At 53.1% G+C, this 24,276-nt stretch overlaps 1 protein-coding gene across 3 annotated transcripts in view; it reads right to left on the bottom strand.

Annotated features, from left to right (window-relative positions):
- ARHGEF16 (Rho guanine nucleotide exchange factor 16) overlaps positions 1-24,276 on the bottom strand; it is a 44,818-nt gene that overhangs the window by 5,316 nt on the left and 15,226 nt on the right. For all 3 annotated transcript variants that reach the window (XM_075906534.1, XM_075906533.1, XM_075906535.1), the window contains exons 3-13: positions 21,607-21,658; positions 20,051-20,220; positions 18,275-18,331; positions 17,843-18,003; positions 12,455-12,607; positions 11,265-11,394; positions 10,545-10,619; positions 7,610-7,702; positions 6,965-7,122; positions 1,165-1,374; positions 84-157 (exon numbers count right to left, since the gene is read on the bottom strand). In XM_075906534.1, the coding sequence (XP_075762649.1) occupies positions 84-157; positions 1,165-1,374; positions 6,965-7,122; positions 7,610-7,702; positions 10,545-10,619; positions 11,265-11,394; positions 12,455-12,607; positions 17,843-18,003; positions 18,275-18,331; positions 20,051-20,220; positions 21,607-21,658 (1,333 nt within the window). The remainder of the gene's footprint in view (positions 1-83; positions 158-1,164; positions 1,375-6,964; positions 7,123-7,609; positions 7,703-10,544; positions 10,620-11,264; positions 11,395-12,454; positions 12,608-17,842; positions 18,004-18,274; positions 18,332-20,050; positions 20,221-21,606; positions 21,659-24,276) is intronic.

Below are 24,276 nucleotides of genomic sequence, written 5' to 3'. Positions count from 1 at the left end.
CCAGTTAGCCTTTCATGTCCCTATTGCAGACATGTTAAAAATAGCCCTGAATGCCTGAGGACTGGTCATCTGTAAAGCTGTACCTCCTTTCCTGGCCTTGTCATCTGCCTGGTTCTCTCTGTGCATCAGAGCCGTGATCCAACGAGCCCGGTCACTCCTGTTAAGAGGAAAGTGTTAAAGACCTTGGTACGGGCAGGTAACAAGTGTGGAAGTAGCTTGCATTAGAACCAAGTGGTCTTGGCAGGCTATATACAAGACCGGTCTTTCTTTACCACGTGCATCTAGCTACCCTCCAACCCTCTCTCCAAGGAATCAATCGTCTGACAGATGGATTACTGAACAAATCATTTAATCCACATAAAGTGTGTCTGGACTTAGTCTCTGCAGGATGAAAACTCCAAGGAGCAGAGAGTTGAGGCTTTAAAGCAGAAGTAGTCTAAATGTTTGCTGAGTAGATCTAGGACTTTGCCACACTGTCACACATTAATGAAAAATCAGGTGAGAGACAATAAAATTGTAAACATGGCTGAAAAAAATACCCAAGATCAGAGGCAAAAGTTTCGGGATTCGTGAAAGAACCATCACTCCACACAAACTTCTTCTGAACCAGGATTGAGGATCATGGATCTGGCCAGGCTAACACGGTCTCCGAGAGAAAGACTCTACGTGCCATTTTGATCTCAGAAGAGCAGGAAGTGAAAGATGAAGAGAAAGACAAGTCTCCACAGGAGAGAACAGGATTTAACAGCAGCAAAAGAAAATTACTTCTGGTTAGAGGGCAAAGGGGAAGGATAGGTAGATAAGGATGAAGAGAAAGCAGAAAGGAGGAAGTAGCTGAGATTCCAAAACAAAAGCAAAACCAATGCGGGAGATGTTGGGAAATGTGTTAACAGCTGCTTCTCAGAGCTATGCAATTTGCAGAAGATAAATAGGGCAGAGTTAAGGCAAAACTTATTTCTGCGCTATGGGGGAGGAGAGGTTTTGGTAGCCTTTCTAATGTACTTCTTCAAGTGTTATAAAATAAGTCACGGGTGTAACATATATTAACCTGTTGCACATTTCTAACAATGTTCTCACTGTTAAAAGTAACCCACCCACAATCCAGGAAAAAAATTCACAGCCCCTCTGTATTTTTCGGAAGGAAGCTCATGGAACGACACTCACAGCGATTCCGCAGACAGCACAATCTTCTCCTCCTTGCCTTCGCTGTTCTTCTTCATGATCACTCGAAACAAGTGGCCGCCCCATGGACCACGGGCTACGCCACTTGACCCTGGCTTCCCTGGGGGAGACACGGGAGCGTCGGGGTTCTCAATTTTCTCCACCATTATCTGATCCAGCGTGGCGTAGTCCGTAACCGCATAGCTCTCCTCGCTAGAGGCAACAAAGCGCAGCAGGTTAGACCCCACAGTGGTCGCTTCCAGAGCCACGCTCACCAAGGAAGGGAACTTGGTCTCAAAGCAGCCACCCCTAAGGTTTACCAGAACCCATCAAACACCAGGACACACACAAAGCTACAGCTGACAGAACCAGGAGCTTTGTGCATGGTCAGATGCTATTACAGATGTGGAAAGCCCTTCAGAGCAGGGGCAATACAACTTAATGGATCAGCAGCCCCTATCTGATCCTGGTTACTGGCTGAGGTTGGACGTCAAAACCTAAGAACAGACATCGTGAATCAAACCAAAGGCTTATCCAGCCCAGTATCTCACCTTCCAAAAGGGGACAATACCGGGGGTTTCAGAAAAAATGAACAAAACAGGGAAATCAGTGAGTCATCTATGTACAGCGTCTGGCAGATGTTACATTCCTGACCATCTTGGATAATAGCCAGTGATGGCCCCATCTTCTCAGAATCTAATTATTTTGAGCCCTGTTATATTTTTGGCTTCACAACATACCCTGGGGCAAGGAGTTCCACAAGTTAACAACACTTTGTGTGAAGAACTTCTTCCCTATTGTTTGCTGCCTATTCATTTAACTGGGTGATCCCTGGTTCTTATGTGCTGAGAAGGGATAAAGAACAGTTCCTTATCCACTTTCTCCACATCCGTCATCCCACAGACCTCTATTTTATCCACCTTAGTCGTCTGTGTCCCAAGCTGAACAGTTCCAGCTTTTTACTCTCTCCTCACATGGAAGTGGTTCCACACTCCTCATCTTTCCTGCTGCCCTTCCCTGTGCCTTTGCCAATTCCACGAGACAGGGCGACCAGAACTGCACACCAGGTTCAAGCTGTGGGTGGACCGTGGATTAACAGAGACAGGATGATATTTTGGGTCCTATTCTCTCTCCTTTTCCGAATGCTCTCTGACATCGCTGGCTTTTTGGGAGTGGCGCTGCACATGGGGCGGATGCTTTCAGCGAACTAGCCATACGTGTGGACATGCCACAAACCCGCTGGATGAGCTACGGGAACTCACTGGTTTGAGCTGTTATCTCTTTGGTGCAGGGGCCTTCTGTCGCTACGTGTCTGTACGGCGCCAGTCTGGATCCGGCCCTTGACCCGCTATGGTCAAAACCCACCATGTCCTATAGCCAATAGCAGAGTATTTGTGACAGGGGCTGGTTTGATTTTGGCTTTTGGCTACGCAGCTTCAGTTGGGGTTTGGCCAGCTGGTGGACTATGCACGATGGGCCTACCCGTCTCTCACCCCTGCTGTGTGCCCCTCCGCATAGCTTCTTGTATTCTAGCGTAACAGCAAGTGAGCCATCTGTCCAGAGGAAGATTTCTCTGATTTCCCGCACGGGGAAGCCCGAACTGACCGTTCTGAGGTTCCCAGTGACACATTTGTCCTGGGAACATAAACAGATAAAAGAAAAACGGGCTCTCACAGGCACACAACACCCTGCAGAGAGGGTCCTGGATCGTTTTCAGAGGGAAAAGGGACAACATGAGTATAAAGGACACAAGAATAGCAAGTTTGTTACCCAAATGCCACAATGGATCATGGGATTGGGGGGCGTTAACTTCGGCCAGTGTTAGACACCATTGCCCACTGAACATTGAATCGTGACCTCTTCTTCTGGGATGGTGCATTTCTCAAGCTGCCATGGGAGCTGAAGTAGCATCCAAGAGCATATGGTTCTCAGTCAGCTAAGAGAGTCATGGAGTTGGACAGGATCGCCGAGGGACCCCGCCCAGAGATTGAATGTGCGGTTCATCCCCTCAGCATGCGGGGGAGTAATCCCCTGGGAGCCGGGTCACTGTCACGCCTCCAGCGACAGACCGTGGCGGGTTATTCCTACACAAGTCCAATCCTCGCCTTGCCACGGCAGGCAGCACCGGGGCTCCCACGGGAAACGGACAATTCCCAAAAGCCACCCCCGAGGCTGGCCAATGGGAGAGCCAGAAACCTCCGAAGCGGGGAGAAATGAATCAGGTCTCTGGGCCACTTGGGGGAGTGAACGGAACCCATGGAGCCCAATGATCCAAAATGGTTTAAGCAGGGCTGGTATCTCCCTTTGCGGGGTGGGGGGCAGCTGCAGGCCGGGGGCACCGGAGCCAACCAGAGGAGAGGTTCTTGCCTCTGGGGAGAGGCGTTGCTGGGTTACGAGCTCGCTGGATGCACACACTCAGCCTCCCAAAGTGCCCCCTCAGAAGGGCCGTTCTTTGATCAGGCAAAATATTAACCCCCCTCCCCTGCTTGCTTTAGGCCACTGGTTCCCATCTTGCAGGTGGGCCGTGGGGCTCGCCCCTCCCCTGCAGTGGCAAGCCTGCATTGCCCCCCCCACGAGGTTGGAGCGCCAGCTTCATGAGAGGGGAGGGAGCCTTGCGGGCCTGATCTGGCTGGGGGGAAGGAAGCGGCTCCGTGCGCTGTCACTCCTCCTCCCACCGGCGAGGGAAACTCTCGCCTGGAGGCTTTCCCTGCTGCTCCCATTGCCCGGAATCACTGGGAGCAGCAGGAGGTGCAGAGCCAGTTAAGTGCCCCCCATCTCCTGCATGCCCAGCCCGTGACCCAGTCTCCTCACACTCCTCCCCGCCTGCTCAGCCCCACTGCACCCTACTTCCTGGCCAGAGCCTGCACCCCCACCTGCGCGCATTTTGTCATCCTGGGTGGCTGGCTGGGGGTCTGCGGAAAGGTCTGCGTTGAGCAGGGTGGGCCGCGGCCAGAAAGGTCGAGAACCGCTGGTTTAGATGGGAGGTCTCCGGGGAACGGACCGGCTCGCCCTGGTGCCTGCACAGGGCCTAGCCGAATGGGGTCTTGATACATGGCCAGGCTTTCCCCGGCTGCGCTTTGTTCCTCCTTTAGGTTCCACCTTCCTTCCAACACCTGCCCCGGTTACTCTGCTCGCATCTTGGTGGGAGGCAGGGGGAGTCTTTTTAAGTAAGATCATCACAACCTCTCACCCTTGTCCCTGAGAGAGATGTGGTGGGTGCCAGCTTCACTGGGCTGGTTTCACGTCCCACTGGTAGGGCTTCTAAATAGCTGGAAGCAAAAAGTCCCCATAACAGGGCCCTCGTGAGGGGAGGGGTGGGGCTCTGGCTTGACTCGTGTACCTAAATGACTCCGACTTAATGACTTGTAAGCAAAGGATTTGGTCAAAGATCAAAAGTTTTAAAAACATTCCGGGAGCGTCTTGGGCAAAAGTCTAGGACGCTTCTTCCTCTTCAGTTAACTCCCTAATAAAACAGCAGGGAGGACTTCGGAGTGTCGGCATTTCTTGTCCTTTGCCCGCAGCACTGATCAGAGGGATTCCACTGACGGCACTGGAGGGTACAGCCACTTCTGACTAGGGATGTTAATGGTTAACTGCTTAACAGTGGGGGCTGGAAGAGCTCCCCTCCCAGCAGGCGGGGGGGCCATGTGCCCCCGTTTACTGGTTAAACTTAACATTTAATTGGTTAAGTAATTAAACGGGATTTTACATCCCTACGTCTTACCAAGTGGGACAGGAACATGTTTCTACTCACCCCTCACCCTGTAACCAGCTGAGAAAATCCCTGGGTTTTGGGTTCAGGGACAGAACTGGAAAATCCAGAGAAAATATTCAGACGCATTGGACCCGACATGAGATTTTATTGTTTACTCGCTTTGCCTCTGGTCAAAGTAAACAAGCATTTTAGACCCTGACAGGATTCTCCCTCCACCCAGTTGTTTGTTTTAGGTCGTCTTCAGGAGCTGTTCCAGCTCTATGGGTTTTACATGACCCGAATTGCCAAACAAAATGACATTTCGAAGTGAAACGGCAAAGTCGTGCGAGCCAGCTGAAGTGAAACATTTAAACTTTTTACATTTTATTTTTCAACCTTTTTTTTCCCCTCCAGTGAAACCGTTCACTGAGTTCGGCCCGATTTGGGAACAGTTTCAGAGCCCTCCCCCCAATGCAGTTTTCAGCAAATTTACTATTTGCCTAAAAAAACTGCCCAGCTCTATTCGAAACATGCCCCAACGCTGCCCTGGGGGAAACATCTTCGCACAAGGGGGAAGAGACCCAGTCAGTTTCTGGCTTCTCTACTGAGATTAACAAAAGTAACATTCTCCAGCAGGGCCTCTAAACCTTTCTAGACTACTGTACCCCCTTTGGGAGTGGCCTGAGGCGGGCTGTGGCAGCTGGCGCCCCAGGCGGAACGCGCGATCGGTGCCCCCGCCTGCACGGCCGTCAATGGGGTGACGTCATCATCGGGCGCCATTGAAGGCGGCGCCTTAGGCGACGGCCGAGTGGGCCTATAGCCACGGGCCACCCCGAGCCCTTTCAGGAGTCTGATTTGTCTTGCACAGCCCCCAAATTCACCTCACTTAAAAGCTACTTGCTTATAAAATCAGACATAAAATACACGTGGGCGGCATGCGCAATGAGATGGATCACGTGAGGATTCCCTGTTGTGTTCACTCCCTCTGGGGCTCCTGGCATTGGCTAGTGTCGGAAAACAGGACACGGGGCTGGATGGAGCTTTGGTCTCACTCAGTATGGCCGTTCTTGTGTTCTTAAGTGTCACAGCACACGATCACTGACAAAGTGCTCGTCTTCCTAGATTTACCGCATAGTGATGAAATAAATCACTAAGACTGGAAATATTGTACTTACATTTCAGTGTACGGTACATCGAACAATACAGACATTGTCTATGGAATTTCAGTCTGCACTGATTTGGCTTGAGCTTTGTATGTAGCCTGCTGTAACGCTTGGCAAATAAATGGATGAGCTAAAGTATCCCTGGAAGACCTCTGCGTACCCCCAGAGGACAAGCTCCCCTGATTAAGAACCACTGCTCTAGTGAGTGCCAACAGGGAGGGCTATGAAAACAGCGAATGGTCCTGTAGCACCTTAGAGACGATAAATAGCATCATGAGCTTTGGTGGGCACCACCCACATCTTAAGATGAGGGAGGAAGTTGGTTTGTTTGGGTTTTTTGAAATCACAGATCACTAGAACTGGAAGGAGCCTCGAGAGGTCAAGTCCAGTCCCCTGCCCTCAGGGCAGGACCAAGCACCATCTAGATCATCCCTGATAGATCCTGCCTACCCAACCTTCAATGACGGAGATTTTACAACCTCCCTAGCCAGTTTATTCCTAATATCCAACCTAAACTTCCCTTGCTGCAGTTTAAGCCCTTGTCCTATCCACAGAGGTCAAGGAGAACAATTTTTCCCCCCTCCTCCTCATGACACCCTTTTAGGACACATACTATGTAAGAGCTCAAGTCAGGATACCAACTTGCTTAACATAGGCATCAAACCATTGTCGAGCAGCAAACGGCACTCCCTACACAGATTCAAACTGGTGGCGGGTGTGTAGGTTCCACACCACCCACCATTCTTCTGAACCACCTCGTCTACTAGGATTCTAGCTTTGTAAATATACAGAGGGGCATTCATCAGACACCTCACCACCATGTAATGCCCCCTCAGCGCTACTGACTGAATCAGGTTTGGCAATTGCCAAGGTTAAAATCAAACAAACCGATAAAGCCTCTTCTTACAAATTCAATAAGACACAGACCATCAGTATCCTCCCTTACCTTTTTTTCTTGGTTACAAACAGGACGTCATTAAACAGAAAGAGATAGCAGCTGGCCCGGCCAAAGCCTTTGCGGAAAATGCCAGTGTCTTCTCCGTGGAACAGGGAGAGCTCCCCTCTTTTCAGCAGCCAGCGGGAAGCAGAAATCAGCGGGAAAGGCTGCCAGAGACCAAGAAATTTAATCAATTTTGGGACAGAATAGCAACAGTAAAAGGAGAATCTGAAATGACCCCCAAAGGTCACATATCACATCATCAGTGGAGAGCTACACGGCCATCCTAAGGCCAGATGTTCAGAGCAGCTCCCGTTGAGAGCAAGGATTTGGAGCAATAGGAGATGCCAAAGCCGGGCACTGAGCAGTTCTGAAAATCTAGCCTTTAGTGAGTTAGCATTGAAGGACTGTCCTGGTAGAACAAGAGACAGATTTTTAGTGCCCTGACCATTTTCAGACCACGTAGAGTGACAACACTAACTCTCCAGAGTCAGGCTTTTCAAGGGGCCTAACTCACTTAGGCATTCTCATACCTCTCACAAGGTGCCTAAATACCTTTGCCAACCTGGCTGCAAGCACTGAAAAAGCTGCCACCCCTGCTAAAGCGTAAGACGTCGCAGCCAGGGGACACTCCCAACGCAAAGGGTTCCTCACCTTGATCTTGCCAAACTCCAGCTGTTTCTGAAGCGTCACCATCTGCTCGGTCCTCTCCATGGTGTGGGCTCCCTCATTGCATTTCTTAACCAGCTAGAAGCAGAAAGTCAGAGACCACTGAAGATCGGGACACTGCTTTCTACATAGCGGGTGTCATGGTTGCGGAGAAGGCTCCGGCTTTGTGGGCAACCAGGAGTCCTTTACTGCCATTAAAGTGACACACGGAGTGAGGCGGGAGGGTTGGAGACATGCACCAGAACTTTAAGGCAATTTTCTCCCCCCACCGCAGCCGTGGCGGGTTTGCATTGCTCGGCCACTTTTGCCTGCTTGCACCCTGATTTTCCAGCCCTTTCTTCCTCCTCTCTGCCTGGAAAGCAAAATAACTGCAGTTCCTTCCCCCTGTCCTCACCACGCAGCTCCCGGCAATGCTGACGAGGACTCTGCTGATTTAAGGGCTACAACGGGCAGTGGCCACCAGCGCTCCCTGTAAGCTGTGTGCTTGGGCAGCCATCCAGGAGAGATTCAGGCATCACCCAGCTGATCAGCAGAGCACCCACAGCCATTCAGCATGCGCTTCTATTGGTGGTGCATATCTGCACATGCCTTGGTGCACATAACATTTATTCCGCACATGGATGGAGAAAATTAGAGGAAACATTGGTGGCCACCCATCCTAGTTCCCCCTTCATGGCCCAAGAATTCCTGATCCTCAGGGTTCCTAGGAATCCATTTGCCATGGAAAAAACAATTTGCAATTTTAAAGAGAGACTATTTTTCATAAAATGTAAAAAAGTAAAGACATATATTAACTATGAAGTACATGTTACTGAAAGGACCAGTGTTCACAAATTCAGTGCATGCCTCCCCCGCACACAGACACAGACTTGGGGCTGATTTCTCAATGCACTTTAAAATTTACATAGCTAACTGCACGCCAATAAACTACTTCCAGGATACAGAGATTACTTAATGGTGTATAAGGTTTTACCGTGTATAGGGTATAACAGTGTTTTAATGCACCCCCAATTTCATTTCAGCCTCCATACACCAGTAGTTAAAGTTATGGAAAGATGCCAAAAACTTCAAAAATCACCCCTAAAAGCCCTGTTACGGAGTTCGGCAAGGACAAATGTCACATAGCTGGTAATACGCGGTGTGTAACAAGGCTGTAGGATACAATCCGCGGCAGACCACTGTAGAACCCACAGAAAGTGCTAAACATAGAACGAAAAATGAGAACAAGAAGCTGATACAGCAGGTCCCTGATAAAAGTAAAGAAACAATATACTGGATATGGATAAAGAAACTGGATCACTCTATGAACTGTATTTGATTATAATGACTGAAGGACTAGTAGGCTTTGAATTTGCTTAAACATTGACAAATGTATCAACAAAATATTGTGCTCAACTGATGATAGACAGAGACAGAGACACACGTGCTGTAGCCAGGGAAACTGAGGATCAGCATTTCATTCAAACTGTGGGAAAACAGGGACATTTATGGTTTTTATTGGAGAATTTTGGTTTTATCACAGACACCAAGGAGCCCGGCTGAGCAGCTGGTATCTCATCTCTGGACAGCGAGCAAGTACACATGCTTGACTCATCACTCGCTTGCTCCCACGCCTAGTGCCTGTATGATTCAGCAATAGGAGAATCGGACTCCCCTTTGCATGCACTTCCCTTCACTATTCCCTCCTCTCTTTGGGCTGATGGCCTCCCACTGCAGGGATATTTTGGAGTAAATTTCCTTGCAAGTCCCTCCACTGCTCCCAGATCCTTCCGAACCAGAAACCATCGGCCACACAGGAGCAAGACAACCTGCTTCCCCACTTCTCATCTCAGAAGCTCTCCTTCTTCCTTCAAAGCCAGCCTGGAAGGCAGTAGGTGAGAGGCCTTCTTTGAGGAGCTGTCTGAGGGGGACTGCTTTACAGAGCACAAGGAACATGAAACGACTTGCTATGAACAGCGGAGATCAGGCCCTCGCGACAGGACGTACCTTCAGACTCTAGTGTTACTGGCATCTCTTCCACCGACAGCTACCCTTCAGTGCTATTAAATCATGCACATGTACGCCCCTCACCCATCACTGGCTCAGAGGCCAGAATACAGCAATAGTCCCTTTTTGGGGTGGGGTGGGGAGGGGGCTAATGCTCACTGGAATCATCATATTCTGGACTGTGGGCAGGGGGACTGATTCTTTGGTTTATAGTGTAGACGTTCTGCTACAAGGCATCCAGTAAGATGCCTCTAGGTTTGTAGAGCAACAAGAGGATAAATACAATTGTAACTCACTGAATCCAAGAACCAGAAGGGACCTCGAGAAGCCACCAAATCCTGTCCCCTGCCCTCATGGCAGGACCAAGCACTGTCTAGACCAACCCAGACAGATGTGTCTCTAATCTGCTCCTAAATATCTCCAGGGATGGAGATTCCACAACCTCCATAGGCAGTTAGGAAATTTTCCCTAATGTCCAACCTAAACCTCCCTTGCTGCAATTTAAGTCCGTTGCTTCTTGTCCTATCTTCAGGAGTTACAGAGAATAATTTTTTTCCTAAAAGGGTGTTATGAGAGCAGTTTTCAAGTACCTCCTCCTCAAGTCCCCCCTCAGTCTTCTCTTTTCCAAACTCAACAAACCCAATTCTTTCAGTCTCCCTCATAGCTCATGTTCTCTAGACCTTTCAGCGTTTTTGTTGCTTTTCTCTGGACCTTCTCCAATTTCTCCACATCTTTCCTGAAATGTGGTGCCCAGAATCAGACACAATACTCCAACTGAGACCTAATCAGGCAGCTGACTTGTGTGTCCTCACAGACCCAATGGTTGGGTATCCTCTGTATTCTGTAAGCCCTGCGGGACTTCTTGCAGTGAGGCAAAGCACCTGTAGCTAGACAACACACACAGTGTCTTCTTCCAGCGCCCCGGAGGCCTCACCTTGCTGATGGCTTTCAAGGCTTGGGTGGCAGCTTCGTAGGTCGTGCTGTACACATGGGTTTTCTGACACACCGTCTAGAAGGCAAAGGGAACATTCCAGGAGCCTTTCAGAACACAAGGTCAATTGAAACGGCTTTGCTCTCTTCCCCCCGGGATGCAGCAAACCCAGGACCCTCTCCCAGCTGGGAGCTCATAACGAGCCCATGCCAGCGAGGGAAGGCAGGACACATGCGGCACGGAGGGAATTATAAACCAACAGGGAGAAGCAACCATTTTGCTCCTTGGAGGTGTCTTCTCCACTTGGCTTCTGTTGGTGTTGACTGGAGAGGTCGCAGGGTTACCTCTGCGGGCCTTTCGTGAAACAAGGGCATGAACGTGGCCTTCGCCCTTCGCAGAAACGATCTGTTTTGAGCCAAACAAAACTGGCTCCTCCTTCCCACCTCCCCCTCCCCCACAAGCTGGCTGGTTTGGGGGGGTTGCTGGATTCAGGGACAGCACGGGGGAGGGGAGGGTGAATATCCCAGAGACTGCTCTCTCGGAAACCCCTGGTGCGCATCACTGCCAGCCGAGCCAGGGGAGCCCCAGCCTTTCCCCACTGCACCGAGATAACGCCACCCAAGCTCCGACAGAAGGCAAGTCCCTAACACTCTGCCGTGCTCTGCCCAGGGCAGGTGCACTCAGTCTGGGTGCAGGGTCTTCCACACGCTGGCTCTGACTTACATCCATAAGCAGGGGGAGACGCGTGACTCTTTGCATGGGCAGGATGAGGAAAGAGCTCATGGGGAGCCCACCGCACTCCGGCTTCCTCTCGATTTGTTTCAAGGCCTCTTTAAACGTGGCATTTGTGGCTCTAAAATGGGACACAAGGATCCTCCATTAGGCATGGGCTGGGCAGACCCACGAGAGGCGCTCACGGCCCAGGGAAGTCGCGGACTCTGCAGAGTTTCTAACAGCGGGGGACAGCACCCAGGGAGACAGCAACAACCGGGCCACGCGCTTTGTTCAGCAGCTGCCTGGATCAATCTCCTCGGAGCTTAAGAGGCGGCACCAGAGACACGCCGCCCTCCCCACAGCACTGACACTGCAATGAACGATAGGACCTCGGCTCAAGGCGGCGAACGCGTGACTGGAAACCCAGGCATCCCGGCAAGGGGGCCTCGCTTCCAGGCTGGGGGTCCGAGCCGCTTCACCTCAGCGAGTCTCCAGATCCGGGAAGGGAACGGAGCCATCCCGAAAGCACTTTCCCCTCAGGATGTCGATAATTTGTGGGGGACAAGAGGATGTTTTGCAGGGGGCGAGGAGGGAGCCTCACTCCCCTCCCCCACTCGGCAACTTCTGCCCACACAAAACAAGTGACCCAGGACGCGATTGTGAGTGGAAGGGAGGCTCCACGTCAGGCCCTCTGACGGGGGATGGGGCAAGGGAAGGGGGCAACTGCTCTGGGTCTGGCGACTCATAGGAGCCAGGGGCTCTGGCCACAGTAGCAGCCGCTGGCATCCCGGACCCTTTACACGATCACGAGAGCACTGGGCTGGAGCAGTGGGTGGCACACACTGAGCAGAGCCGAGGGCTGGGCCGGCTGACACACGCTCCAGGCTGGCTGTCCTCAGCCCCGCCCCTTTTATCCTTGGCTCCACCCCTTTTACTTTTGGCCCCGCCCCTTCCCGCAGTACGGTGTTATCCCACCCCATGTTGCTCAGGGGCCCGAGGAGACGGTCGGCTCCGCTGTCCTGCATTCACCGTCCCACCCTGCAGAGCATCACGCCCACATCTTGCTTTGAGCACGGCAGCCGGGGCAGTGACACCCTTTCCCTGGAACAGGAGCCCTCTGAGCCACCGGAGGCTTGGCCAGGGCTCCCTGGGGGGCGGGGTGCCTAGCGGCTAGGTGCAGACCCCAAAGCGACACTCACAGCAGCTTCTGGAGGGTCCGTTGCTGGTAGACTTCGTTGGAGCAGTAGACCACGTAGGGGTTGAAGCGGTTCGATACGTGGTCCTCCAGGATGTCGCTGATGTCGGGGATCAGCACGTTGTCCTGGTGCCGCTTCTCCAAGTCCTCAAAAAAGCTGCCAAGGACACGTGAATACACAAGGCTCTCAGGGGGGTTGGGAAGGGCAGGGGAAGGGGAGGGGAGAGGAGTGTGGGATGCTCTCTGGCCTACGTCTCTACTGCCCTTTCTGGCTCGCCATTTCTTGTCTCTGAGGGGATGTGTAGACTGCGTCCCTCTGTCGGCAGAGGGATGCAGATTAGGCAGGTCGACATTGCAAACGAGGCAGGGATTTAAATATCCTGCGCCTAATTTGCATAAAAATGGCCGCCACATTTTGCCGACTCAGCACTTTGTCGGCAAAAAGCGGCAGTCTAGAGGGGGCTCTGTCGAGAAAAAGCCTTTTTTGACAGATCCCTTATGCCTCCTGCAAGGGCAAAATTTCACGGGGCCCCCCCTTTGACACGGCGCATGCGCGGGGCCTCAGGAAGCGTGGGGCCCGGGACAGCCGCCCCGTTCGCCCTGCCCTAAATCCGCCGCTGCCTGGGATTCAATGAGTCAGAGAAGGCCGTGCCTCTTCCCCCATGCTTTCAGAGACACACCGGGCCCTAGCAACGATCTCCCCATTTGCCTGCATCAGCATCTCAGGCAGCTCCGCTACCGGGACAGCCTGAAATCGCAGCATCAGACAAGGCAGGAAATCGCAGGAACCAAGCCGGACTCTTCCCTTAGAAGGGACTTTCCAACGGAAACCCACCCATTCCCAGCAGCGCTGAGAGTCGGGGCCAGCAGGTCAGCCGAGCTCTAAACCTCCTTCCTATGCTTCAGGCAGGTGCAGCTCCCCGGAGTCAAGCCCCCAAAACCTCCACCCGGGCCAAGCACAGGTCACGCAGCACACGCCTGCAATTTCAGGGGATTCGCGATGGGCCCAAAGGCAAGGGCAGCGAGCTAACTGCAATTCTCCAGGCTGACTCCCCTGCACAGAGAGGAGCTTCCCCATGCGGGAACGCAGAACGTCTGGCCCCAGGGAGAAGGGAAATCACAGAGGACCCCAGAATCCCAGAGCCAGCTCCGCACAGCCGCACGGCTTGCCAGGCACTATCCCAGCCAGTAGCACGGAACAGGGAGAGATAAGAGAGGGCTAGAACGCGGCACGGGAAATTTCCTCCCGGTTCATGGCCCTAAATATCAGCCCTCACGAGACAATGTTTCCTCTTATTTTTCCTATTGCCGGTAGAATACATTTTGTTATGTGCACCAAGGCATGTGCAGGTGTGCACCACTAGGAGAAACACTGTGCACAGTGCTCCCTGAAAGCTGTGTGCTTGGGCGGCCATCCAGAGTGATCCAAATGCTGCCCAGCTGATCAGCAGAGCGCCCGCAGCCGGCAGCATGTGGGTCTAATAGTGGTGCACACCCACACATGCTTTGACGCATATGACAAAATTTATTCCGCCCATGGATGGAAAAGTTAAGAGGGAACAATGCTCGTTCACAGAGAGAGAATCAACACAGAGCGGGCGGGACAGACAGACAGACCGGCCCTAGGGTCTGGACCTGACTCTGCAGTTCCCCAAATTTGGGATCGAGCCTGGAAAGGAATCACACACACAGCTCCGCGCTCAGACCAAAACGAGCCCTCGCCCCAGGGCTACTGGAACACAGCTGGGATTCGGTGCCTCCCTCGGGCCATTTTTGCTCAGAGGGTCACTAGGGCTGAGGCTGACACTTGGCCGCCCCGGGCAGGGGGGACCCTGGCAGCTCTCCCCCGCTGCGTGTGAGCGCCGGAGTTCGGGAGTTCCTTCCGCTCTCCAGAGACCCAGCAGAGCCATATAAGGAGCCCTCGCTCCGAGCAGAGGGGGAGGCTTTGCAATAGGCCATAAAAGAAAGAGCCCTCAGCCAAGAGCACCTGGGCCATGCATCACAGTCAAGTCGGTCAGCGCTGACCGCTCGGGAGGAAAGAGTCAGCAAACAGCTTCCCGACGCGCACAGAGGGCTCCCGGAACAAGGCGAGGTTCTGACTGACAGAATGACGGATTTCCCTGCGCCCCGGGCCACGCAGCTCCGAGCGGGACACTCGGCTCAGAGCAGGGGAGCTCTGTTCTCTCATCCCTGCAAAGGAGGAGCCAGGTGGAGAGACCAGAAATCCCTCCTGCCCCGTAGGCACTGAGGGAAGAGACCTGCCAAAGCAAAGTCGGGGGGAGGGGTGTAGATTAGCCTGCCCGCCAGCTGTCTAATGACGGTTAGCTATTATTACTTTGGCCTCACTGGTTATTGCTCAGGAAGCAGAAGCAACAACTTTTTATCTGCCACAGGACAGGTCCTCTCCCCTTTCATCCCAGCCCAATGCCACCCCCTCTCCTGTCACTGCAGGGGACCCCAAGCCACGCCGGGGTTAAGGGACTGACCCAACCGCCCACAGCAAACCAGTGGCAGAGCTGGGACTAGTACTGGTTCCCAGGCCTGGCGTATCTCTCCCCCAACAGCTTCCCCGGGTCGGCTGTTTTAGGAGTCATTTTATTGCTCCCTGCCTGCCAAAACCCTCTCCAGCCTGTGCAGGCCGGCTCTGGCCCTGCTCTCCCACAGGGCAAGCCGTGAGGCAGCCATGCACGGAGATGGCTACAGGCTGTCAGGCCCTGGCACGCCCCCAACACACGCTCCCAGGCTGGGGGAGTCCTTCGCCTGCGCTTCCCTGTGCTGCTTTTTCACCCAGCTGCCAGTGCACTTTGGGTTCAGCGCCAGGCCAGAAAGGTTCAGCCCCCCGCCCACCAGGAGCAGGGGTAGAGCCGGAGCTCTTGTGCCTTCGGCAGGCGCGGAGCGAGCCAGGAAGGACAAGCCAGGGCTCGTCAGGGTGGCTTCCAGGCACCTCGGCTCTACCAGCCAATGCCACGTCTGAACCCGACCAGGGCTGTGCCAGGAGATTCCGCTGCGCCTGCCTCACAGCCCCACATGCCGAGGCTCTTCTAGGGCACAAGAACAGGAATCTGAAGGGGGACTGCCCCAGGCTCCCCCACACGGCAGAGCAGCGGTGGCAGGAGGCCTGGGATGGTCTCGTGAGCCCTTCAAGAAAGGGACTGTGGCCCCATCCCTGACTGCACGGAGGACACAACCGTAGGCACTAGCCACAGGAACACGCCCCACGGTGCCAGCTCCCAGCTATTCCAGCCAGCTGGGCTCAGCACCATGGCACAGGGACTGCCAGAAGGGAAGGGGAGGCAGGACAGGTAAAGGGCCCATTTGCGAACATATCACATGCAGCCCTACGGGTTACCCAGCAGCGCCCCGCAGCTCTTCCTTCAATAAAATGGATAGTGCAGGCTGAACCTCTCTAATCCGGCACTCTCTGGTCCGGCAACCTCCGTGTCCGGCATGATTGTAGTTAGTCGGGTGTCCACTTAGCATGGCTGTGGCCAAGTTTCCCACAGTCCCCTAAAGTTTGTTTACAGCCACCCGTCCTGGCTCTGTGTTCTGGGCTGCTATGTAACTCTAATTTACCCCTAAGGGTACATCTACACAGCAACGTTATTTCGAAATAACAGTCCGCATCTACACAGCCGGCAGTTATTTCAAAATAATGTCAGAATACTGTCAAGCTGGAGGTCTTCTTACTCCGACTCCTGTAACCCTCATTGTACGAGGAGTAAGGGAAGTCGGAGGAAGAGCGCTCTCTTTCGAAATAAGTGCTGGGTAGACGCTCCGTATCTTGAAATAAGCTACGCAATTGATGTAGCTGGCTTATTTCGAGTTAAGCCCTGCAGTGTAGACGCACCCGAAATGTCTTCTCAGAGCCCAGCACGCAGTGGAAGGGTTGGTAATGCAGCGAGGCCAGTGTTCCTTAACCCTTATTTTATACAAAGTAACCCTTAAAAAAAATTATAAGTCCCCTCTTTAAATAAAAAAAAAAAAAAAAAAAAAAAAGTAGAAGTACCTACCCCTTGTACCTACAGTTTTCAGACACACACAATTTCTTTCTACCATTGCAACACATTTGTTTAAACAACTTAATCGTAGCTGGGCAGGCGATGAAATTTTTGGTTATAAAAAGTACAAAAATAATAAAGCGCTATAAAACTTACAACAAAAATTCAGTTTTCTCCAAATTTCAGTTGTGCTGACGTACCCCCCAGACTTCTCTCGAGTATCCCTAAGGGTACTCGTCCCTCTGGTTGAGAAACGCTGAGCTAGACAACATTGGCCTCCCATGGTTCGGTACATCTCTGGCTTAGCACCAGTCAGGTCCCGAGGGGGCCGGGGTAGAGAGGTTCAACCTGCATTTAAATAGGAAGGGCAACCAATCACGAGACACGATGGATCCCCCGTGGATCCCTGGATCACGAACTCAAGACATGAGGCTTTTGTAAAGCAAATTACAGCTGCGCAGAAGTGCCAGGCTGGAGGCAGGAATCACTGGGTGAGGATCTCTGGCTTGGGCACCACACGTCAGACTTAACAGGTCTCAGCATCTAGAAAAGTCCTGGTGCCAATTCAGCCCTTTCTTGGAGGATGAGGCAGATGCTGGTCCCTGCGTTCCCCACCCACAGGGACCCCAGGTCTCTGCTGGCCAGGGAGCCTTCCCTCTCTTGCCTGCACCGTGCATGAGCTGCTCCTACCAGGAGGGGAGTTTTGAGGCTCCCTGGCACTCCACCGAACAGGAACAGCCAGGCACAGGGGAATCAGCTGCCCTCCCCGAGTTTCAGTGGTGTTGGGACCCTGCAGTTAGAGCCACGCTCCAGACCACTCCAGTGGCAGCTGAACTGGTTTAGTACAGGCCCATGCGCCCCCACGGCCTAGGGCAGCTGTTGTCAAACTTTTTTTCTCACGACCCCATTCAAGAAAATTGTTGCCGCCGCACCCCAACAGAATGTGCCTGAGTGTGGGCTCCGGGCGGGGCTGAGGATGGAGCTCTGGGCTGTAGGAGGGGATTGGGAGAGGGGGCAGGCCTGGGGCAGGAGAGGCTGACCTCGAGCGCCGCCTGGTCAGCGGTGAGGCAGGGGTGCTAAGGCAGCTTCCTGCCTCTCCTGGCACCGCAGTGCACGGAGCCCTGTGCGCTCTCCTCCCCACCTAGGAGCCGGGCCTCCCGCCGGCCGCTTCTGGGGTGCAGTGCAGTCTGTGGTGGCAGGACAGGCAGGGAGCGGCCTTACCCCCCCTCTCCCCTAGACACTGCTCCCCTGATCCCTCTGCAACAACAAGACCCAGCACCCGACATTCCACCCCCCAGTGCTGGGTGAAAACCACTGGCCCATGGGACCGGAAGCAAATGGGGTGCACCCTTAGAGGCTCCACTACTGGGCAGATTTTCCTCTCCACGATTTACCTTTTGCTGATGCTCAGGATCTCGCCGATGTTGGAGAAGAGGTGATGATGCTCCGTCTGGGTCATGGTCGCCTTCAGCTCTTCGGATTTCATGAAGTGACCCACCAGGATGCCCAGGCTGTGCAGGTAGGAGTACTCAGAGGTGATGATCTCAAAGATCGCCTGATCCGGGGGGGGAGGGGGGATAGAAACCATACCCATGAGCACAAGCATCCCCCGACAGCATGGACGAGGACGGAAGTGCCTAGAGAACCGTGGCGTGCCAGTGTCCTTCCAGGCAGAGGCCAGGAGACCGGTCGTAGGGGTCTGAAATGCACCCACAGGAGGCTCACGACTGCACCCACTTGAGTGCCCGAAATGTCTCTCCTATTAGCCTCCCCACACCCCGCTGGCTCTACCGCAGCCCTCGTGAATGGAGAACCGCTTCTCTCACCTCTTGCCTTTTGCGCTCCACGGGGCTTATCTTGTCCACGAGGCCTGCTTCCTGCACCTGAACAAGAGAGAAAGGTCACGTGGAGTGGGCAGGACAGCACGGCTCCCAACGCCACGGCCCACCTGCAGCCAGAGAAGGCATCGCCGGAGGGGCACCATCGCCCCAGGCATCGGGCAGGGCCTCTCCCCAGCCTCCCGCATTCTGCGGTCTAGGGGGATAAGAGCCGACGGAGCAGGCTGGCCACCTCACCTGGCACTTGGCTTCCAGCAGCAAACAATGGAGGCTTCAAATCATTCCCAATGCCCTTGGTCAACGCTGGGGAACTGCTCTGATAATCTGACTGCACCTGGAGCATGGGGCGCTCTACGGCAGGATGCCACTGGAGAGCAGAGCCTCTTGGCTTGAGGGTTGTCAGGTCGCTCTGAGTCCTCAGTCAAAGCAAACCCTCAAACAGGCACCAGCGGGTGCTCAACTGGTCTGCTGGGCAGTTGTCAGGGGTTAAACTTTATTACCAGGTCTTACATGCGACTTTCTTGGAGAGAGTCTTGAAAGTGTAATACTGGCAATGCCATGAGAAAGAGCAGCAAGGAAGCAAGTCAGGAGAACAGACCTGCAGCCTTGCAAGTCATAAGCTAACCATGAGCAAAGAGCAATGGGCTTAAATTGCAGCAAGGGAGGCTTAGGTTGGACATTAGGAAAAACTTGTTCACTGTCGGGGTGGTTACACCTAGGGAGGTTGTGGAATCTCCATCCCTGCAGAGATTTCAGAGCAGGTTGGACAGACATGAGCTTGGTCCTGCCATGAGGGCAGGGGATTGGACTTAACCTCTCGAGGTCCCTTCCAGTCCTAGTGTTCTATGAGAACCATGTTTTTCATAAAGATTTGTTCTCCCCTCTAGCAGCTTTTCCCTATTCTCGGGAAGGGTCAGAGGCATTTGGTAGAGGAGTCACATCAGGAGAAGAACCAAACAGAAGAACATTGGCAGAGAAAGAAAATGAGTTTAGGGAGCTTTGGGGATGGACAGATGGACAAACCCACGGAGGGTTCTGATGCAGATCTGGAATGACAGCCCAGGACAGCCAATGAGATGCTAATATGGATCTCCCCTGCGTTGGCAAGGAAAGAGCAAAAGCCATTTGCCTTTTCCAAACCCGTTGCTCCTCCTCTGTGAAGGTTGGAGGAACATTCACTTCTCCTCTTGCCAGCCCGGCCCTGAGGCAGCCGCCGCGGCCCCTCACCATGGTCACAGAGCTCGCCCGTGACCCTCAGGAATGCTGACTCTCAAGCCCTGAGTCCCCTTTCTAGTTTGGTTGAAAAGAGACACAAAGCAGGCACAGCCCTTGCGGGTCATGTCCATTTCCTGGCTTAGCGAGATTTACAGACTCAGACCTAGCTCTGAGCCAAATTCACAAATCCTCCCCAGCCCCCAGGGAGACTCGCATAGAGCGAGCACCGAAGCTGGCTCAGAGAAAACAGCGACCTTCCACCCCAATACATCTGCTCCTCTTCAGCATGGGAACACGCTACGCGCTAGAAGGAGCCCATGCCACCCGTGCACCAACAGGTCTGCTGCCCTCTTCCACACAGCCCCCATCCCGCCCACAGCGGGAAGCTGAAGGAAAACCAGAGTCGTACTCCAGACCTGGAAATCCCTCTGGTAGTTTGCCCGGAGTTAGCGGGACCCGCGGCGGCGAGCTCTCCGGCACGCCACAGGGCTGGCAGGTTCGAGGACAGGACAAAGCAGTAGAACGTGAAGCAGGGCCCCTGGCCCCTACCTCAGGGAGCTGGCTCCAGGTCACCTGGGCAGGGCGATAGCTTTTCACCACAATGCAGTTGGGAGCGGGATGCTCCTCTGGAATGGATTCCTCCTCGAGCAAGTCATCGTCTGACTCATGGTTGATGGAGTTCAGCCCTCTCTCACGGATCTCCTGGTACAGCCGGGGCTCTGGAGAGAGGAGGCGAGCCAGGAAATTACAGACGGACTCTGAGAAATCACTCCCCGCCGCCCAGCCCTTTCCACAATGGGGGGAGGGAAGAGACCAGCTTCTCCTGGGAGAACCACAAGGACCCTTCATCCCATAGCCTCCAGGAGCAGGCTCTCCTCAGCAGGGGCAGGATCCGTGGCCAGGCCGGGATGCGGTACGGGGACAAAGGAGAGTGCCGGGGCAGGGATGGCATGGGAGCGCCGAATGGGTCGGGGGCCTCTCTGGCCAATCTAGGCACTTAGAGAAAACATAAGAAGGGAGAGATTTTACAGAGGAGACATTTCCAGGCCCCGCGACTGCCCTGTGCAAAACTGGACCTGAGGAGCAATCCAGGCGGCGGGACCCCGCAACAGGCCGCTCCTGCTCCCAGGAAAGAGGGCCGGGAGCACAAGCAGCCGCAGGGGGCAGACAGGGAGCGCCCAAGAGCTAGTTAACGTCGCCCCCCAGCAGGAAGGGCAATCGCCCGAGCGGGGGGAATGTCAAACATGGCACCAGCGCTCAGGAGCGCCCGGCTCCCTGGTGTAGGCTCAGTCACTTGAGTTATTTCCAGAGCATCTCAGAGATCCCTACTGCACTGCTGAATGGAGGCAGGTTCCCTGCCCCGGGGAGCTTCCAGTCTAGGTCAGTGGTTCTCAAGCTGTTTGGGCCATGGCCCACCCCAAACCTGCCCCCGGACCATCAACCAATCACCCACGATGACAAAACACGGGGAGGAGGCGGCGCAAGGTTTGGTTGGGGGTTGGCTACCAGAGTGGGGTGGGAGGGGAATGGGAGGCGCTTATCTAGCTCCACGCCTCCTGCCACTCCCACGCACCGCCACCTGCTGCTCCCATTGGCTGTGATTCCGGCCAATTGGAGCAGCTGGGAAAGCCTCCAGGCGAGCAGTTTCCTGAGCTGCCCTTCCCCCGGCTTGGAGGAGGGGGAGCGGCAGCACATGGAGCTGTTTCCCTACCTCCCCCACAAGTGGGGGTGTGGTGTGGGGCTGGAGCATGAGCACCAGTGCAGGCTCCTTGCTGTGGGGGGAAAGGAGGGCGGGAGGTGTCAATCCTTCCTGCTTGTAACCCAGGCGCAGCGAGCCTCATTGGCTAGGAGGGCTTGTTTGCATGACTTGTTCCCACAGGGACTGCTCAGACCCAGACTCTGGCTGTCCACAGACTGTTCTCCTAGGCTGAGCCAAGAGGGCACCTCCCCACGGCTGTGAGGATAGGGGGCACCTCTCAGTCAGCAGACACTCACGAACCCGCCTGGAGGCTGCGCCGCAGGCGCAGCGCCCAGGGAGAGACGGTCACCTTCAACACCAGCAACACCACCGAGTTAGTGAACAGCGGGGGCAAAAGACAACTCACCATCCTTAAAGGAGCCTCCGTGTCGCTGCATCCGCTTCCTCCCCAGCGTTCTCTGTAAGAGTCACAGGAAAGACACCGTCAGTATGGGGGGGAAGAGGGGGAGAACCCACCCCGCATCTGACAGCTCTGGAATAAACCAACCAACCTGGACAGTCTCTATGACAAAGACTAAATGAGCACAAATCAGACATCTGGAATAGTAACACACGAACTAGGGATGTTAAATATCGAGTAATTGACTAATCGAATAGTCGATTAGTCAATAGGGCGCTTCTGCCTCTGTTGCCTATTAACAATTGATAGGTACTACTTCTGTGCGTGTGTGTGTATATAGCTATATATCTATATATAGATATATCTATATCTAGATAGATATATATGTATGTAATCATGAGCTTTTGTGGGTAAAACCCACTTCATCAGATGAATTGGAGTGGAAATAATAGAAACCAAGATATATATATCTTGGTTTCTATTATTTCCACTCCAATTCATCTGATGAAGTGGGTTTTACCCACAAAAGCTCATGATTACATACATACACACACACACACACACACACACACACACACGTACACACACGTACACGTAAGTCTCTAAGGGGCCTCAGGATGACTCGTTTTTAAAGTTACAGACTAACATGGAGACCCCTCTGAAATAACATGCCATTGCTGGCATCTGGTTTAAGTCAGTTTTACAGGGAGTGGAGATGCTGTATTAACAGCCCTGGGTCTGCCATGTACCCATAGACCAAGCTCAGTGTCTGCAATACATATGCTGTTTCCCTGAGCTTCCTGCCCTCTCAGTGTCCCCACCCTGACCTGGAGGGACATGCTCCAGGGTGTTCAGTCTTCAGACGTTCCACAGCAGCTGCCAACCCTGGAGTTGATATGATACCGATAAGTTTAGAAACAACGAGCTGTCCTGTGGCACCTTAGAAGTTAGCAGATTAGGTCATGAGCTTTTGTGGGTAAAACCCACTTCCTCAGATGAACTGGAGTGGAAATTACAGAATCTGAGATATATAAAACAGCAAAAGAAGTTACCTGTGAATTGTAGGACCAGTGTTAATGAACTTAAGTAAGTCAGACTTAATCTTAAGTGGTTAACAAACTACAAAGGCAATTTCTCCACCTTTGATATTCGCATTTCCACGTCAAAAGCTGGGACAGATCCAGCCTAACTTAATTAGCTTCATTAATATTAGTCCTACAATTGACAAGTAACTTCTTTTGCTGTTATCTATATACCCCGGATTCTGTAATTTCCACTCCAGTTCATCTGAGGAAGTGGAAAGCTCATGATCCTCTATATTTTAGTTAGTCTCTAAGGTGCCACAAGTCTGCTCATTGCTTTTAAAATTACAGACTAACATGGCTCCCTGTCTGAGATTTTTTTTATGATACTGATAAGCATCTAACAGAGTAATCCTGCACTGACGGGGACGTGCTAGATGAGTGAACAAGTTGGTTCCATCTCTCGACCTCCACAGTCCTCCACGACTTTCACCATAGGTCAGATAAGTGCTCTTAAGTACTATCCACTTTTGGCCACTAGCAGCTTGGCCTAGTCAACAACTAGCAGCCTGTTTCCAGCCTCTGATGACTTACTGACAGAGCCGGCCTCTTTCCCACCCCCTTTGCCCGCTCCTGGGAACGAAAAGCTATAAACATGCAAGAGGAAAAATTCCGGTTGGTGTCTGGATGAAATGCAAACAATCCAAACCCCGAGCTCTGTAGCAATGATAGCAAGTCAGGTTGTGTGTGCAGAGAGGAAGGGTTTTTCTTCCAATTTCTTCCCTGTAGTCGCCTCCCCTAATGGCTGGTTTCCAAACGCATGTGGAATGGTGTTGTGAAACCAGTTAATCGAGGTTTGGAAAGTCTGCCATTCCCTCGACAGGTTCTAGCACACCCGTAACGCATGGCAGGACTCTCTACAAGTTGAACCTCTCTAATCCGGCACCCTTGGGATCTGACCAGTGCCAAACCAGAGAATGTGCAGATCCACAGGAGGTCAATATTGTAGCAAGTGGGTGTGACGGCGAGTCGGGGTTCCTCCGATCCTGCAGCTCCATAGCAGCAAGAACAGAATCCACCAGCCAGTAGAATAGAGGGGGTTTATTGCTTGTCCAGGATACAGCACAGCATAGAGGTGATATGTCTACAGGAGTCTGGGCCAGGATGCCTCAGTCCCCTTGAGATGGGGTCCCTGAGCCCCTAGATTCCAGCCCCCTCCTTAGTCTGTTTCCTTCATGGTTCCAGCCCAAGACAGCCTCGCTCCCAGACCCTGCCCCAAACCAGGTGTTCGTTTCCACCTCCCTCCCTTTGTCTCTCCCCTCGGGAAAAAGCCTTGTTATCAGGTGTCTGGGCGAATACACATGTGGGTGAGTCAGTGGAAATCACACGTCACAGCGCAGGGGGACACTGGGTTACAGAGCAGACAGCACCCCCACAACGCCACAGTGGGTCTCTATTTTTATTTCACCAAGGCAAAGAAATGGAACAACACTTGCAATGCTGTTTACTAATGTCTGACTGTACTGAGACACCCTATAGAAGCTTATGCCTAGCTGAGGCTTATCAGCTCTCTTCATAACAAAGTGTCAGTGTTGTTACAGTTTTTCTGTACTGGCACAAGGAAATAGGTAGATAAAGCATAAAACCCAGCAGC

This window comes from Pelodiscus sinensis, chromosome 23 (assembly GCF_049634645.1).
Source record: "Pelodiscus sinensis isolate JC-2024 chromosome 23, ASM4963464v1, whole genome shotgun sequence".
NCBI classification, from domain to species: domain Eukaryota; kingdom Metazoa; phylum Chordata; order Testudines; family Trionychidae; genus Pelodiscus; species Pelodiscus sinensis.
Note: the sequence above shows the minus strand (reverse complement) of the source record. Positions and strands in the feature narration are given on the sequence as shown.